The 17910-nt window shown below is 57.2% G+C and overlaps 1 protein-coding gene across 1 annotated transcript; it reads right to left on the minus strand.

Moving 5' to 3' along the window:
• Positions 1-184: 184 nt before the first annotated feature.
• Positions 185-17886, minus strand: TADA3 (transcriptional adaptor 3). The gene is made up of 8 exons (XM_037904656.2): positions 17037-17886; positions 15815-16065; positions 15388-15493; positions 13059-13200; positions 12513-12616; positions 12307-12416; positions 3560-3745; positions 185-3491 (listed from the first exon to the last, which is right to left on the minus strand). Exons 1-8 carry the CDS (start codon positions 17241-17243, stop codon positions 3299-3301), a joined length of 1299 nt encoding a protein of 432 aa, XP_037760584.1. The 5' UTR covers positions 17244-17886; the 3' UTR covers positions 185-3298.
• Between the last annotated feature and the right edge of the window lie 24 nt (positions 17887-17910).

The raw sequence follows: 17910 nt of genomic DNA on the forward strand, positions 1-17910 counted from the left end.
CACCTTAATCAGCTCCCCCCTTGTCTCTTCTCTAATGGAGACAGGCCCAAGTGTTTCAGGCTCTCTGCCTGGGGGCTTTCCAGTCCCAGACCATTCGCGTTGCCTCTGCCCGAGCCCCTTGATTCCTGCTGCTTTCTGGCGGAGACGTGGGGACTAGCACTGATCACAGCATCCCAGAGGAGGCTTTTTCATCCTTGTGCATCCCACCTGTTTATTTGCTTGTTCACTGCGGCTGCACACAGAACAGAGCTTCCACTGATCCGGCCCAAGAACAGCCAGGCCTTTTCCCTGGGTCATTACAGTTCCTTGAGAGCCCTGTACAGCGAGCGAGCAGGTTGACTTATTCCTGCCAATGTTCATTTGTCTGTCAGCTCTGACTGCCATCTGCCAGTGGGTCGCCTGGTCTCCTGGCTGGTCAGACCCCCGCAGGCTCCTCTCAGTCTTCACCATCTTTATTTAAATAATTTGGTGTCATTTGCAACAGTGGCTAAATTTCTCGCTTGCTAATAAATACACTGAACACCCAGCCTCGGACCCAACCATGGGCCAAGAACTTTCCAACTCTACAATTGTCCTCTCGGGAAGAGGGTGTGGGGAGCGAGGCAGGCGTAGAAAAGTCCGTGAGCCACCGAGGCAGCTCCATGTAGCCACAGCTTGACCGTGCTCATGGCCTCAGGCCTTCCCCACCTTTTGCCAGACTGGATAACCTAGGCGGGGGTTTCTGGCTCCGGCCCTGTCTGAGGCCCTTTGGAAGTCCCACTCCACGACTGAGCTGCTCACAGAATTCCAGCAGCCTAGCGCCCCCAACAGTGCTTTGCAGAGGCCAGGGAGACCCTGGGGGTTCCCCTTCAACTAGTCAAGATAGTCCCAGCACTTCAGCTGGCACACTTCCCGCCCTAGCCAGAATGACATGGAAACCCTCCTGCGTGTGTCAGCCAATGGGTTTGCTCCGGTTTTAGCCCACTAACAACAGGGACCTCCCAGAGCTGTTGGCATCATGGCCGGGCGCTGGAGCAGGCCTCACCTGCTCCCATGCCCTGATACGACCATTCAAGCTTTCAGAGAAAGTGGTGCAAGGACCCTCTGACCACCCCCCAGACCAGTGGGCCCAAGAGCCAGCCCCAGTCTCCCAGCGAACAGGGAGGTGAGTGAAGAAACCGCTGGAGAGAAAACAAAGGTTCCTCTGGCTGGAACCCATCCTTGTGCACCTTCGGTTGGGGGAGGCCAGGGGGCAGACAACTGGCATTCGGGAAGCCCAGAAGGTGCCCAGTGCTGGGCTGGGGATAGCACCAACAGGGCTGGCAGAACTCCAACCCACCCCACTAAGGCAAGTAGCAGCTTCCCCACCCACCCCGTGGGCTGCAGCTAGTTTGGAGGGTCTCTGCTCTCCAGCCCCCCACTCCCTGGCAGGGCCTGTGCAGAGAGCACCCACCCACGGGCAGTGGTGCTGGGCACTGACATGAGATGGGTGCACGGCCACCTCATCCCTCCCCTGCCCCATCAGCTAAAAGCTGTCATTCACATGCAGAGCCCAGCAGGCGGCACCCCCAGCCCAGGCCTGACCCAGCCTTGGTGCTGAGACCCCCAGAGCCTCAAATCTCAGCAGCAACTGGGCTACTCCCGCTAAGCAGAGGGGAGCCCAGGACCCCTCCCTGGCCCCAGCTCAATCCCTCTGGATTCTGCCCAGTTGGCACAGCCCCAGCCATGGTGTCCCTGCCCTCCCAGGAGACGGCTACTACAGCCAGAAGGAGCTCCACAAGCTAGGACTCAGGTGCTCTCCCAGCCAGGCACAGCCTGTGCCTCCCCGCAAGGGGCAAGCCTCATAGGGGGCACCTCTGCAGCTGAGTGCAGGACTGCAGGGGCCCCAGGTGGAGCGGGGCCCTCCCTGCACAGAGGCAGAGATCCAGGTCCTGCACTTCAGCCAGCCCCTGCCCCTCCATTTGCTACCGTCTTCCTGCCCACCCAGCACCGCCAGATCTGCCCTGGCACGACCTGTACAGCAGGGGGGCGCTCCTTCCCCCTTTGCCTCAGGCCCCCTCCGCTCTGCTGCATGCCCGCCCCCACTGCTGCGCTGGCCTGAGGCAAAGCGAGGGGCTGCGCTTCAGGCCTCAACTTCCCATCGCACTTCGGCAGCTCCCTCCTGTGGCTGGACAGCCTCCAGCCATGGAGACTTCTAGCCGCACTTCTAGCCCTGCTCCCCCAGGGGCCAGCCCCCCACCCAGGGGAAGGGGACAGGGACACAGCTAGAGCCCCCTGCTTTGGCAGCTCCCGCCGCACCTGGGGACTGAGCTGGAAGTGGAACAGAGATGCACTGTCCAGCAGGTCTGTGTCCTCCCCACGCCCCGGAGCTACACACCCACCCCATGGAGGCATCCCAGGCAGTGGGGCTGGAGGCTGCAGCACAGCTGATGTCAGGGCTGGCACGGCTTTCCAAGAATAACAGCAGGGCCCAGCTGCACCCGGCGAGGGAAGCTGGGCTGTTCCCAGGGTCACAGCACCCTCTGCTGCTCACAGCTGGGCACGTGGAGGGCACCCAGACCCTGGTTTCTCCAGGCAGCAGCTCCCTGCTTGGCTTCAGGCCCTTTGGAGGCTGGGGCTATGCTAGCAGGGCTGGTCAGCCCCTGCCCTTGCCCACGCGACCAGGAGAAAGGCCGAGACCAGTGATCCTTCTAGACAGGCAGCTGTGCTTGTGTGGTCCTGGGGTGGATGGGTGGCTCTCGCCTGCAGCCAGACTAGTGCTCTGGATCTGCGGCCAGATGGGCCAGAAAGGAAAGAGCGCTGCCTACAGGCAGATGGATGAGGGAGCCCTCTGGTGCCCTTGGCTGCAGCAGGGATCCAAAGAACAGGCCTAGGAGAAGGGCCCGGGGCCCTGGCCCAGCCCTGCACAGCACCCACCCCTGCAGATCACCTGCTCCAGGGAGCAGGCCCACCGGGGGCTGGGAAGGGAGAGCGTACCTTGCACAGCATAGCAGGGAAGGGAGATACAGAGAAGCTGAGCGCCCCAGGGAGGAGGGGGAGCACGGAGAGCTGCTCGGGGAGGTGCTACAGGTGCAGAGCCGCAGGGGGCGACACACATGGGGGCTCTGCCTCCCCAGGGCCTGGCAAACCCCTCCAGCCTGGCCCCCGGCAGACAGAGCTGAGCCTGTGCCCAGCCCCACTGAGACAAGGCCAGGGAAGTCACTGCTAAGGCCCAGGGTCGGAGCCTCCCTGTGCCCAGCGAGGAGCGGTCTGTGCAGGCCGAGGGAGCCCAGCTGGGCCGCCAGTCTGGAGAGACAGGGCAGGCTGTGGCTCTTCCCCATTAGCCATCCAGGAGCTTGAGGATGCTCTCGCGCTCCTTCAGGGTCTTCCAGGCCTGGTCCTTCTCCTTCTTGGTGGGCGTGCGCTTCTTCTGGCGTGCCGCCATGATCTTGCGGAAGGCGTCCATGACCTCATTGTCAGCCACGCGCACGCGTTGCCGCAGAACCTGCCGGTGTAGCTCATCCTTGGCCAGCCTGGGGAGAGAGGCAGAGCCGTCAGCTGTGGCCTAGCCCCCCGCCAGCACCTCCGGCCCCACACCCACCTGAGCAGCTCCTGCTTCTTGGCCCGGTTGTGAGCGCTGAGCGCCTTGAGCTCGGCCTGCCTCTTCCGCAGCTCTGCCAGGACCTCGTCCTCCGAGTCCTCGGGGGGGCGGTCCTCGGACTCCAGCAGGCCTTGGGCAATCAGCTCCTCCTTGAGCCGCCCCTCCAGGGACTTGGTGTGGGGGACGCTGCAAGGGGCAGAGAAGGGAGCTTCTGTGAGGCCCTGGCAGCCCACCACCCCGGCTACTGCAGCAGCACACCTGCTAGATCAGCAAAGAGCCGGCCGGCCCTCCCTTTGTCCCCTCCCCTCCGCCCAGGGGCAGGCAGGGCTGGCCCTCGCTCCAGAAAGGAGGCAGTGAGAACTAACCAGGCTCCCCGCCCAGATCTCACCCACAGGCTGGCTGCTTCCAAGTCCAACTCGGCAAGAGTATGAGCCCATTCCTCTCCCTTGGCTCTGGTGCTGCCTGCCAGGCACAGGAGAGCCCAGGCTCTAGGGCGCTGGATCTCAGAGGGGACAGGAGAGTTCTGCTCAGGGGCTGAACACCCCAGGCTCTCTAACCCTTGAACTTCTCCCTGAGCAATTCCTCAACGCATGTAGACACGAGAAGAGAGGTTTCTTCTCTGCTTCTACTACAATTCTGTGAGGGGGTCAGCGAGCATGTGGACAAGGAGGACCCAGTAGATATGGTGTACTTAGATCGTCAGAAAGCCTTTGACGAGGTCCCTCACCAAAGGCTCTTAAGCAGAGTAAGCTGTCATGGGATAAGAGAGAAGGTCCTCTCATGGATTGGTAACTGGGTAAAAGTCAGGAAACAAAGGGTAGGAATCGATGGTCAGTTTTCAGAATGGAGAGAGGTAAATAGTGGTGACCCCCAGGGGTCTGTATTGGGCCCAGTGCTGTTCAACACATTCATATCCAACTGATCTGGAAAAGGGGTAAACAGTGAGGTGGCAAAATCTGCAGATGATACAAAACTATTCAAGATAGTTAAATCCGAAGCTGACTGCAAAGAGCTACAAAAGGATTTCTCAAAACTGGGTGACTGGGCAACAAAATGGCAGATGAAATTCCGTGTGGATAAATGCAAAGTAATGCATGCTGGAAAACATAATCACAACTATACAGATAAAATAATGGGGGTCTCAATTAGCTGTTACAACTCAAGAAAGAGATCTTGGATGAATTCAAACTGGAACAGGTACAGAGAAGGGCTACTAGGATGATCCGCGGAATGGAAAACCTGTCTTATGAAAGGAGACTCAAGGAGCTTGGCTTGTTTAGCCTAACCAAAAGAAGGTTGAGGGGAGATATGATTGCTCTCTATAAATATATCAGAGGGATAAATACCGGAGAGGGAGAGGAATTATTTAAGCTCAGTACCAATGTGGACACAAGAACAAATGGATATAAACTTGTCATTGGGAAGTTTAGACTTGAAATTAGACGAAGGTTTCTAACCATCAGAGGAGTGAAATTCTGGAACAGCCTTCCAAGGGAAGCAGTGGGGGCAAAAGACCTATCTGGCTTCAAGATTAAACTCGATAATTTTATGGAAGAGATGCTATGATGGGATAACATGATTTTGGCAATTAATTGATCTTTAACTATTCATGGTAAATAGGCCCAATGGCCTGTGATGGGATGTTAGATGGGGTGGGATCTGAGTTACTACAGAGAATTCTTTCCTGGGTATCTGGCTGGTGATTCTTGCCCACGTGCTCAGGGTTCAGCTGACCACCATATTTGGGGTCGGGAAGGAATTTTCCTCCAGGGCAGATTGGAAGAGGCCCTGGGGGTTTTTCACCTTCCTCTGCAGCATGGGGCACGGGTCACTTGCTGGAGGATTCTCTGCGCCTTGAAGTCTTTAAACCATCATTTGAGGATTTCAATAGCTCAGACATAGGCGAGAGGTTTATTGCTGGGGTGGATGGGTGAGCTTTGGTGGCCTGCACTGTGCAGGAGGCCAGACTAGATGATCATAATGGTCCATTCTGACCTTAATATCTATGAGTCTATGAATCATTGCGGATAGTTCTCAGAAAACATCCACTTGTTGTGCAGCGGCAGCCAAAAAAGCGAACAGAATGTTGGGAATGGCTAGATGACTATGCACACACTAAATAAATAAAATTAAGAAAGGGATAGATAATAAGACAGAAAATATTGTACTGCCTCTTGTGACAGGGTCGGGCCGGATGGCTACAGGAGAGGAATAGAAGGCAGATATATTAGCCCCAGGCTAAGTAGGTCCCTTTTCCCTGGGTAAGGTAAGAGGGAAGGTTCCAGAACAATCAGGAACCTTCTGGAGACAATTAAGACAGGCTGATTAGAACACGTGCAGCCAATCAAGAAGCTGCTAGAATCAATTAAGGCAGGCTAATCATGGCACCTGGGTTTTAAAAAGGAGCTCACTTCTGTTTGCGGTGTGTGTGTGTATGAGGAGCTGAGGGTGAGAACACGGACTGTTGGAGGACTGAGGTGTACAAGCATTATCAGACACCAGGAGGAAGGTCCTATGGTGAGGATAAAGAAGGTGTTGGGAGGAGGCCATGGGGAAGTAGACCAGGGAGTTGTAGCTGTCGCACAGCTGTTCCAGGAGGCACTCTAAACAGCTGCATTCCACAGGGCCCTGGGCTGGAACCCGGAGTAAAGGGTGGGCCCGGGTTCCCCCCAAACCTCCCAACTCCTGGTCAGACACAGGAGGAGTTGACCTGGACTGTGGGTTCATGAAAACGGCCAAGCTGAGGGCTGCCGTGAAGCTCCAAGACGAGCAAATCTGCCAATAAGCGCAAGACGCACCAAGGTAGAGGAGGAACTTTGTCACAACTGGTGTGAGCAGTGGGATCTGGTGTGCACAGCGCAGCGGGAGGAGGAGGGTGTTGGTGCGGGGGAAGGGAAGAGGGTCTATTTTTATTTTTCTCACCACAGTGGAGGATGTAGTGCGGGCACTGATACAAGCCACGGCTGCCCAGCAGGAGGCTACTCGTGTCCAGGCAGCTGCCCAACAGGAAGCAGTGCGGCTGCAGCAAGAGACTAATCGCCTGCTGATGGACCAGGCTGCTCAGGACCGGGCTATGTTGCAGGAACGGATAAACCAGGGAAAGGCCCTTACAGAGCTGAACCGCGGCCGTGAGGGGACGCAGATCATGCGGGCCAGCAACTGGCTGCAGAAAATGACGCGGAAGGATGATGTAGAGGCATACCTCCTGGCCTTTGAGAGGACAGCCCTGCGGGAGGCTTGGCCCTGAGAACAGGGGTCTGGCATCCTCGCTCCATTCCTGTGTGGGGAGGCCCAGAAGGCCTACTACGATTTGCCTGAAGAGGCTGCGGCAGACTACCCCCAGCTGAAAGCAGAGATCCTGGCCAGATCTGGGGTAACGACCGCAGTGCGGGCCCAGCAATATCATGAGTGGAGGTACCAGGAAAACAAAACCCCGCGGTCCCAATCATATGGCCTCATCCATCTCGCACGAAAGTGGTTACGAACTGAGTCCCGGAGTCGATACTAGAGGTTCTGGTCATCGACCGGTACAGGAGAGGACTACAGCCAGACCTTCGCGCCCGGGTAAGCCAGAACGAACCCTCCCCCTACGACGAGGTTGTCGCGCTGGTAGAGAGGCGAAGGACGGCGAGGGAGCTGACCTGACCGGTTAAGGAAGACGCACCCCGGGTTACACTAGCAGCACCAAGCCCTCGAGCTCAGGTGACTGGGCCACCAGGAGAGCCCAGGGGGAAAAAGAGAGGAGCTGAAGGCCACCAGCAGCCACAAAGAGTCGGAGCACTGAGGGGGAAGAGGATCGTGATGTTAGACTGCCCAAACCAAGAGACCGGGGAACGCCTAGGGCTCCATACAGATGTTACGCCTGCGGGGAGTGGGGACACATAGCTGCACAGTGTCCCAATGCCGAGGAGCCGATGCAGTGTGACCTGGGGAACTGGGCAGACCCATGCTCCCTAATCCACCTTGTGGGGGTCTCACTAACCCCACAAATGTACACTAGACCAGTGAAGCTAAATGGGGTAGAGACCACATTCGGGGAGTGCTATCACGCTTGTCTCGGGGAAGCTCGTGAAGCGTAGTCAGCTGCTGTGGGCTAAGCGTACGGGGATAACATGCATCCATGGGACAGTTGGTTATTACCCCACCATCCCAGTAAAAATCGAGATTCAGGGGAACACTACTGAGGTAGCAGCAGGTGTAGTCCCAAAATTCCCATACCCGGTGCTCATAGGGAGGGACTTCCCAGGGTTTGGAGACTTACTCCCGGTAGGGGAACTGGAGAAAGGGGGAAGCCCTGAAAGTAGTGAGGCATCCACAGTAGACTGTCAATCCCCAACCTTCTCTGAAATATCCCCAGATTTGTTCTCCACTCCCAGACAGCGTAGAAAGACAAAAAGGGAAAGAAGGGAAGCTAAGGCCTTGGGAACCCGAATACTGGCCCAAAGCCAGAGGGTCGCTCTCGTAGGTAGGCGGACCCGAGCAGCTGAAAAGGAGGCCACCCAGGGGGGAGAAGCACCCGAATCTGACCGACACCCTAACGCCTCTGAGCCAGTAGAGGCAACAGAGACTGGCCCCCTAGATCTCGGGCAGATTAGCCCCGGGAGAGGAAATTTTGGACGGGATCAGGCTGAAGACCGAAGGTACGACAACATTAGGAAGGAGGTGACTGAAATAGATGGGGTCCCCGTGGAAGGGAAAACCCAGGGACCAGGACCCTACTTCACAATGAAGAAGAATCTCTTATACCGAGTTGCAACGGTACAGGGGCAGAAGGTACAGCAGATCCTAGTACCTCAAAAACACCAGAATGCTGTATTAAGTCTGGCCCATAGTCATCTTTTTGGGGGGGCATTTGGGGGTAGAGAAGACCCTGGCACGGGTCCTGGGACGATTCTTCTGGCCCGGAGTACATGAAGAAGTACGGGGGTACTGTGCGTCCTGCCCAGAGTGTCAGCTGCACAGTCCCCATCCCCACTTGAGGGCACCTTTAGTACCCCTTCCCATCATAGAGGTCCCCTTCGAGCGAATAGCCGTGGATCTAGTGGGACCCCTGGAGAAGACAGCCTGGGGCCACCAATATATACTTGTCGTTCTGGATTATGCTACTCGCTACCCAGAAGCCGTCCCCCTGCGGAACACAGCCTCTAAAACGCTAGCTAAAGAGTTGGTGGGGATCTTTGCCCGAGTGGGGCTACCAAAGGAGATATTAACAGACCAAGGTACCCCATTTATGTTGAAGCTAATGAAGGACCTGTGTACGCTGCTCCATATACATACCCTGAGAACTTCTGTCTATCATCCGCAGACCGATGGGCTAGTAGAAAGTGGTAAGTTGGGATAGGAAGGATTGGGACACCCTACTACCCTACCTTATGTTTGCAATCCGGGAGGTACCTCAGGCCTCAACTGGGTTTTCCCCCTTTGAATTATTATACAGACGCCACCCCCGTGGCATACTAGATATTGCAAAAGAAATCTGGGAAGAGGAACCCAATGAGGGGAAGAATGTAATTGACCATCCGTTGCAGATGCGAGAACGGATAGCCCGGGTCACCCCTATTGTACGGGAACATTTGGAAAAGGGACAGGAGGCCCAGCGAACCCATTACAATCGCCAGGCAAAAGTCCGACTGTTCCAACCAGGGGATTGGGTGATGGTGTTGGTACCCAAGGCAGAAAGCAAGCTTTTGGACCAATGGCAGGGGCCCTATGAGGTGGTTGAACCCGTGGGGGAAGTGACCTACAAGGTGCTGCAGCCAGGACGCCGGAAACAAGAACAAATGTATCACATTAACCTCTTAAAGCCTTGGCACCAACAAGAGGCATGTGTAGTGGCCCAAGAGACCCCGATCCAGGGAAATAACATGCAGGAGCAGATCAGGATATCCACTGATCTGATACCAAAACAGAAGAAGGAGGTAACTGAGATGATCAACCGATACCAGGACATGTTTTCAACCAAACCAGGCCGGACCACCGAAGCATATCACCATATTATCACAGACCCTGGGGCAAAGGTAACTTTAAGGCCCTGCCGGGTCCCAGCAGCAAAAAGGGAGGAGATCAAGTCAGAGGTAAAAAGGATGTTGGAGCTGGGAGTCATCGAAGAGTCCCACAGTCAGTGGTCAAGCCTGACTGTGTTGGTGCCCAAACCCGATGGCACCACTAGGTTTTGTAATGACTTTCGCCGGCTGAATGAGATATCCAAATTTGATGCATACCCAACATCGATGAGTTAGTTGACCGCCTGGGCAATGCCTGATTTTTGACCACCCTTGATTTAACAAACGGATCCTGGCAGATTCCCCTTGCCAAAGATGCGAAAGAAAAGATGGCATTCTCTACCCCCAGAGGGTCTGTTTCAATATACTGTTCTTCCTTTTGGACTGCATGGGGCACCTGCCACCTTCCAGCGTCTTATGGACAAGCTCCTACGGCCCCATACCAGTTATGCAGTGGCATACCTGGATGATGTGATTATTCACACCCCCGACTGGGAAACCCACTTAGGAAAGGTGGAAGCGGTTCTGGACACGCTAAGACAGGCTGGCCTCACAGCCAACCCAGCCAAGTGTGCTGTAGGGCTAGCCGAGGCTAAATACCTTGGCTACATTGTAGGAAAGGGCATGGTCAAGCCCAACAAAACAAACTAGAGGCTATCCAAAATTGGCCCCGGCCGAATCAGAAAAAGCAAGTCTGGGCATTCCTGGGTGTGGTGGGGTACTACAGACGATATATTCCGCATTTTGCTACCAGAGCGAGTCCCCTGACAGACCTGATAAAAGCCCAGGGTCCAGACATGGTGAAGTGTGGACAGATGCCGCAGAGAGAGCATTCATGGATCTACAGACAGCCCTCTGTAGTAAGCCTGTGCTTATAGCCCCAGACTTCAACAAAGAATTCATTTTACAAACAGATGCATCTGAAGTAGGACTGGGAGCTGTCCTATCGCAGATGGTCGGAGATGAAGAACACCCAATCCTCTACCTCAGCAGGAAACTCCTCCCGAGAGAGCAGAAGTATGCCGAGGTTGAAAGAGTGCCTAGCTGTTAAATGGGCCATGGAAACACTACGTTATTACCTTCTGGGACAACGGTTTACACTTGTGACCGACCATGCACCCCTGCAGTGGATGCAGCGAAATAAAGAGAAGAACGCAAGGTTGACCAGATGGTTCCTGACCCTACAACCTTTCCAATTCACCATACAACACCAGGCTGGAAGTCACCATGGCAATACAGATGGCTTGTCACGAGTACACTGCCTGACGTCCCAAGTTGCCCAACCCCATAGTGTTGGGCAGAGGGGGGGATATGTGACAGGGTCGGGCCAGATGGCTACAGGAGAGTAATAGAAGGCAGATATATTAGCCCCAGGCTAAGTAGGTCCCTTTTCCCTGGGTAAGGTAACAGGGAAGGTTCCAGAACAATTAAGACAGGCTGATTAGAACACCTGCAGCCAATCAAGAAGCTGCTAGAATCAATTAAGGCAGGCTAATCACGGCACCTGGGTTTTAAAAAGGAGCTCACTTCTGTTTGTGGTGTGTGTGTGAGGAGCTGAGAGTGAGAACACGGACTGTCGGAGGACTAAGGAGTACAAGCGTTATCAAACACCAGGAGGAAGGTCCTGTGGTGAGGATAAAGAAGGTGTTGGGAGGAGGCCATGGGGAAGTAGCCCAGGGAGTTGTAGCTGTCCAACAGCTGTTCCAGGAGGCACCCTAGACAGCTGCATTCCACAGGGCCCTGGGCCGGAACCCGGAGTAGAGGGCGGGCCTGGGTTCCCCCAAATCTTTCCAACTCCTGGTCAGACACAGGAGGAGTCGACCTGGACTGTGGGTTCACGAAAAGGGTCAAACTGAGGGCTGCCGTGAAGCTCCAGGCGAGCAAATCTGCCAATAAGCGCAAGACGCACCAAGGTAGAGCAGGAGCTTTGTCACACTCCATATAAATCCATGATACGCCCATATCTTGAACACTGCCTGCAGATGTGGTCGCCCCATCTCAAAAAAGCTATATTGGAATTGGAAAATGTTCAGAAAAGGGTAACAAAAATTATTAGGGGTATGGAACAGCTACCATATGACCAGAGATTAATAAGACAGGGGACTTTTCAGCTTGGAAAAGAGACGGCTAAGGGGGGATATGATTGAGGTCTATAAAATCATGACTGGTGTGGAGAAAGTAGATAAGGAAGTGTTGTTTACTTCTTGTCATAACACAAGAACTAGGGGTCACTCAATGAAATTAATAGACAGCAGGTTTAAAACACACAAAAGGAAGTATTTCTTCACACAACGCACAGTCAACCTGTGGAACCCTTTGCCAGAGGATGTTGTGAAGGCCAAGACTATAACAGGGTTCAAAAAAGATCTAGATAAGTTCATGGAGAATGGGTCCATCAATGGCTATTAGCCAGGATGGGCAGGGATGGTATCCCTAGGCTCTGTTTGCTAGAAGCTGGGAATGGGCAAGGGGATGGATCACTTGACGGTTACCTGTTCTGTACATTCCCTCTGGGCCACCTGGCAGTGGCCATGGTCGGCAGACAGGATACGGGGCTAGATGGACCTTTGGTCTGACCCAATCTGGCCATTCTTATGTTCTTCCCTTACAGCGCCGGCGCACCCACCCCAGGCCTGGGGGGCACCTCAGCACATTCAGACCAGGTTCTGGAGCAGTTTCCCAGGCAGAGAAGAGCCTCTTGGCCAGGCCACCAGCCCACCAGGCTGGCTGCATAGGGCTGCTCACCTGAAGGGTTTGTTCTGGCTGCGGGGCGAAGTACCGGCACCGTCAGCTCCCGAGTCTTTGCCCGCCAGCTCTGGGATCGGGGAGTCCTCAATGGGCGAGATGATGTTCTCCTAGCAGCAGAGAAGGAGAGAAAGGTGAGTTTCGAGCTGCTGGGACCCACACCCCACGGGGTACGGCAGCCAGGGTCGCCCCGGAGCCTCACTCACCTCGACAAGTGCCTGCAGGAGGCGCTGCGTCAAGGGCCCAAACGGGCAGCCGTCCTCGGGCTGCTCCTGCTGGGACTCTGACTTCTTCAGCAGTGCATCCACATCTGCGAGAAGGAAGCGGTGAGCAGAGCAGCGGCTGCAGCAGAACAGGGGCCTAACAGCCTCCACTCTGGGACTCCCCAGCTGCCCAGGGTGAGGCTGGCATGTCCCCCACCGCCCTGCACCAGGGCCGGGGACTCTCCAGCCACATGGGCGAGGCTGGCACACACCCCTACCCCCACACCAGTCCCTGAGTGCTGGGCGTGCCTGAACCACAGCCTCCCCTCCCCCCGGCATGGACGAACCCCCTCTGCCTCCCACCCCTTGGTGCTGGGCGTGGACAAACCCCCCACCCCACCCTCCTCGGTGCTGGGCGTGGACAAACCCCCCCGTTCCCCCCTAGTGCTGGGCATGGACGAACACCCCCCCCCCCCCCCCCCGCGCCTCCAGTACATGTCGCTCAGTCCCTCCATGGAGGTGCTGCCTGGGGAAGGGGAGCAGAGGCACCTTTTGTGTCCAGCTCCGTTAGTGGTCCCAGGATGCCTTTCTTCTTGTCAGCAGCCGCTGCTGCCCGGGTACCATCCTTCTGCTCCTCCAGCAGGTCCTCCTGGGCCCAGCGCACAGAGTAATGCTTCCCCAGAGGTGGGATCTACAACAGCAGGACAGCGAGAGCAGGAGCTCAGGGAGCTGGGCTCAGAGCCCCTGCAGCCCCTCTCCCACCAGAGACGTGGCAGAGCGTGGCCTTATGCCGCCCTCTGCACCCCACACTGACGAGCAGTGCCGAGCATCTCACAGCGCCAGCTGGCTGTGGTCAAGCCCTGCTGGGAGTCTCTGCAGAGCGCAGATGCGTGTCCTGTAAGGGTCACTCCTTGGGCACATGCCAAGAGCTTCAGAATTCCTGCCTGAGGAAGGGCACAGCGTGGCAGTCCCAGCTCCTGCCCTGCCAAGGCTGGGGGAGTGGGCTGGGTTAGGGGCTCTCCTCCCCCTTTACCGTGTGACACACCCGCACTGACAGACAGCTGCAAGGGATTCTGCCAGAGCACTTGCACACAAGAAAGAAGAGCTTCCTCTTGATCTCAGCTCTGGGAAGCTCAGGTATGATGGATCCAGGTCAGACGCAAAGCACGCGTGGGCAGTGTCCCTCACAGCTCGGGTCTCGCCCCAGCACAGCACACACTGAGGTTACCGGCTTGACCAGCACAAGCAGAGCCAGGTGCCAGCTGCTGCCTACGCTACACAAGGAGCGTCGTGGACTCCATTTGTCACTCCTGCACGCATACATGGGGCGGAGAGGCAGCTGGGCCGGTGCTCGGGCGCTCTCGCTGTGTGAGCTGGGAGGGCAGCGGGTGAGTACTGGCCAGGGTCCTGGCCCCCTGGACTTCTGCTTCTCGCTAAGGTCTGGATTTTCATACTCCTCTCCGCAGCCCTGTACCACCCCTGACTCTGAACAGCGATTGGGTAGTGTCCCACCCATCTCCTGCCTGAAGCAGTGGGACCAGTGAGTGTGTCTGTTTGCATGAAAGGGGGGGAATTGTTCAGCGTTTGGGACAGGCACTCTTTGGAACACTGTTAAAGCAGGTATTTCGGCCCAGAAATTCTGCTTTGCCACCGATTTGGAAGTGGTCAGTATATTTCAGGCTCCGTTTTCCCTGGAGTGGACACAAACTGTGTCTCCAGGTGCCACGGCTTTCACTGCATTAAGCGGCAGCAGATTAAGAGGCATTTGCACTGATTGCTGTAACACTGCAGTTTAACACTAAACCCCTCCAGAGGCCAGCACATTTCCGTCTCCCTGATTCATTTGTCCACCATGGTGCTGCACACGAGTCCTGGGTGACCTCAGGCCTACCCAGAGCTGTGCTGAGCACTCCGAGATGCTGCACATTTCTGTCGCCGCTTAGAGAGAAACCCCTGATCTGGGACCTTCTTGCTGGTGGTGGTATCTGAGCTTGCCCAAGGCAGGGGTAAGGCTGTGCATGCAGCTGTTCCCTAGGCTCTCCAGATGTGGGGCTTGGCTGTGCCATTTTGAGGTGACTTTCTGCATTCCGGCCCCACGTCCGGCCTCGAGGGCAACACAACAGGGCTGATCTGCAGTGACAATATCCTCCCCCCACCAAATGTACTGCTCTCCTCTCCCTTCCACAATGCCCACTGCTCCAGCCAGGTTCTTGTTCCGCGCTGCCCAGTGGGGGATCTGAGCACTCATGGACTAACTGTCCCTGCCCTCCCTCTCCGCTGGGGTTTCTCACTGAAAACAACCTGCTGGGCCAGGGCCTGGCACAGCACAGGAAGGAGGTTTGGGCATGGCCCGCAGTATGCAGAGATCTGGGCTCGTTCAGATCCTGCAGCCGCAAGTGCCACAGTGCGGGGCCGGCCTGTGAGGAGGCTGCTGTCTCCTGCCCCTTGCAGCAGGCAGTTTGATTGTGTCTGAAAAGCAGAGGGAGGCCCAAGTTGCTGGAGCAGGGGACGAGCTTTCAGATACCCAAGGCCTGGGCCACTTAGTGCCCTGAAAATGAAACCGAAATGGTTGCTGTATTCCATGGAGAGCCCAGCGCCGCTCTGCTGCCCTAGAACGGGGGCAAAGCAGCACGGGCCTTTTGGAGAATACAGCCTCCAGCTCAGCTTGGTCCCACCCAGCCTGCATTGCCCGAGCACAGACAAGAGGCCCCATGGCCCTGCCTGGATCCAGAGGGGAGGGAACGGCCCACAAACACAGGCCTTTGCTGCGTGCCTCGCCCCAGCGGAGTCGACACCCACCTCAAGGTACAGGACTGAAGAGTCCAGACAGCAGGAGGATAGCGTGGGGCTTGGAGGGTGGCTGCGCCGAGGTCTTTACCTTGTAGTGCTCAGCCTCATCCTCCGGGGGTTTGAGCAGCTCCTCCAGGGTTCGCACCTCCTCACTGGTGAGGTCAGCACAGTAGGGCTCCACTGAAGCCCAGAACCTGCATGGCAGAGCAAAGCAGGCACTCAGAGAGAAGGGGGCAGGTGGCCACCCCAAGCCGGGCACAGAGCCGCTGACTTGAGCTGTGGCTGCTCCTCTACCCAGGAGATGGATTCTGTGCCCTAGGACGGCTCAGTGCCAGACCAGACTTCACTCTCATGCCATCCAAGCTCCAATTCAGCTTTGCAGCTGGTGGCTTTGACCAGGAGCAACAGGGAAATGAGTTTGTTTTCCTTAGGAACCCCCCAGTGTCCCTTTGCCCACTGCCCCAGTTGTCTCCACCCCCACTCTCCCAGTGTCGCTTCACACAGATACCCCATACCTGTTTGGGGCATCATTTTTGGGGATCCGAGGCATGTCAACTGGGTCGTCTGGAAACTCATATTCTTGGATCTTGGGCTGAAGGTTCTTGGATTTGGGCCGCCCAGGGCCAGGCCCTGTGCCATGGCCACCCTTCCCCTCTAGTTTCTGCTTCTTGGGCTTTCCGTGTTTAACTGGGGTGCCCAGTTCGTGCTCTTTGCCCAGCTTCAGGAACCGCCTGTCCCCCTTCTTGTCCTGCCAGTCTGTCAAAATCTGAAAGAGAATGGCACTGTGTCACACCAGACAGGCAGCTGGCTGCGCCCAGAACCAGGAGCGGAAAGGGAAGGGTCTAGTTCCATCCAGGTCTCTTGCCCTCAGTGAGCCGTGCCTTCCCTTTAAGGGTCCCCCCCCCATCCCCTTTCCCCTCAAGCCCTGTTCTCCCTGGCAGCTGGCACCCCTCTGCAGCTCACAGGGAGCACAACCCACAGAGAGAGAAGGAAGGGGAAACAGCTGGGCAGACTTGCAAGACTGGCAGCAAGCAGGGCTCTGTTGTGGCATTGTCTGCCATGGGAGGGAGGAACCAGTACTGGGGAGATGGCACATTGGACAAAACAGGGGCTAGGCCCTGTATGAAGCAATTCCAGGCACAGAGAAAAAAAGCCAACAGGCCTCCCGGTCAGAGCCAACCCACAGAGCAACAAGAAGTGACCCAGCTGCAGCCATTACCACAAGGCAAAGGTTCTTGGCCTTTTAGGCCAAATGGGGCTATGAAATCATGCAGTCTGACCTCCTGTATAGCACAAGGCCCTCGCCATTAACCATCGCTCAGCCACCCCAATAACTTGTGACATTACTTGGGACTCTGTTATAGTGTTCACTCTGAAAAGTAATGACAACTCAGCAAACCCCAACATGTTAACCATTCCACAGCTGGCTTGTTTGAAGCCCACAGGGTCTACCCCCTGCTGCTGGGTCAGCACTGCCACCAAGCGGCTCTTGGCATGGGCACCATGGATTGGCAGACCCCAAACGGCTGTGCGTGAAGTGGGGGGAGCTTTGCAGATATGGGGTACCTCTTCCATCTGCCACAGAAGGGACCTCCCTCCTGAGCCCAAATGGTCCCTGGCAAAGGGCCGCGAAGCCAAGACCGATGGACTCCAGCTGCAGCTGTGCTGGGTGGCCTGGCCTCCCCATGCCCATCACCCTGGTACCCCAGGCCGCCCCGAGGAACTAGGGAGCCTGACCTGCGTCTCTGCCTCCAGCACCCGCAGCCTGCGGCTAGCCGAGGACAGCAGCGTCTCCAGCTCCAGCTGTAGCGTGTCGAGCTCCTCGATGCCGATGCCATCGTCCTCGGAGCGGGCCAGCACGGCCGTGTAGCGCGGGCAAACCTTCAGGTGATCCACCGACTTGAAGTCGTGGAACTGCAGTGGGCAGTCCTTGAGCTCGCTCATCGCCCAGCCGCGAGCGCGCCAGGCACTGGGGTTTGGGGGCGCCGGGCTAGGGGGGGCACCAGGGTATGGGGGCCAGGGGGTGCTGGGCTATGGGGGTGCCTGGAAGTGGAGGCACCAAGATATGGGGGCCCAGGGGGTGCCAGGCTATGGGGGGGGGCACCGGGCAATGGGGGGCCGGGACGCAGAGGCACCAGGCTATGGGGGCCGGGCTGGGGGGGGGGGCCGCCGGGCTGGGGGGGCACTGGGATACGGCGGCTGGGGGGGCACCGGGATATGGGGGGCCGGGACGCAGAGGCACCAGGATATGGAGGCCTGGGGGGGCCGGGCTTGGGGGGCACCGGGATATGCGGGGCCGGGACGCAGAGGCACAAGGATATGGGGACCTGGGGGGGCCACGCTGTGGGGGGCACTGGGATATGGGGGTCTGGGCTGGGGGGGCCCGGGACACAGAGGCACCAGGATTTGGGGGTCTGGGGGGTCTGGGCTGGGGGGGCGCTGGGATCTGGGGATCTGGGCTGGCACTGGGATATGGGGGTCCGGCACACAGAGGGACCAGGATATGGGGGCCCGGGGGGTGCTGTGATATGGGGGGCCAGCACACGGAGGCACCAGGATATGGGGGACCCGGGGGGGCGGCGGGCTGCGGGGGCGCTGGGATATGGGGGCC

Source organism: Chelonia mydas, chromosome 7 (assembly GCF_015237465.2).
Source record: "Chelonia mydas isolate rCheMyd1 chromosome 7, rCheMyd1.pri.v2, whole genome shotgun sequence".
NCBI lineage: Eukaryota > Metazoa > Chordata > Testudines > Cheloniidae > Chelonia > Chelonia mydas.

What these genes read in the sequence shown, in the direction of transcription:
- TADA3 (XM_037904656.2), bottom strand. Translation starts at nt 17,243, where the DNA reads ATGAGCGAGCTCAAGGACTGCCCACTGCAGTTCCACGACTTCAAGTCG. An exon ending in TGCTGGAGGCAGAGACGCAG is followed by an intron (nt 16,066 to 17,036) that starts GTCAGGCTCCCT and finishes ATTCTCTTTCAG; the next exon opens with ATTTTGACAGACTGGCAGGA. An exon ending in ATGAGGCTGAGCACTACAAG is followed by an intron (nt 13,201 to 15,387) that starts GTAAAGACCTCG and finishes CTGCTGTTGTAG; the next exon opens with ATCCCACCTCTGGGGAAGCA.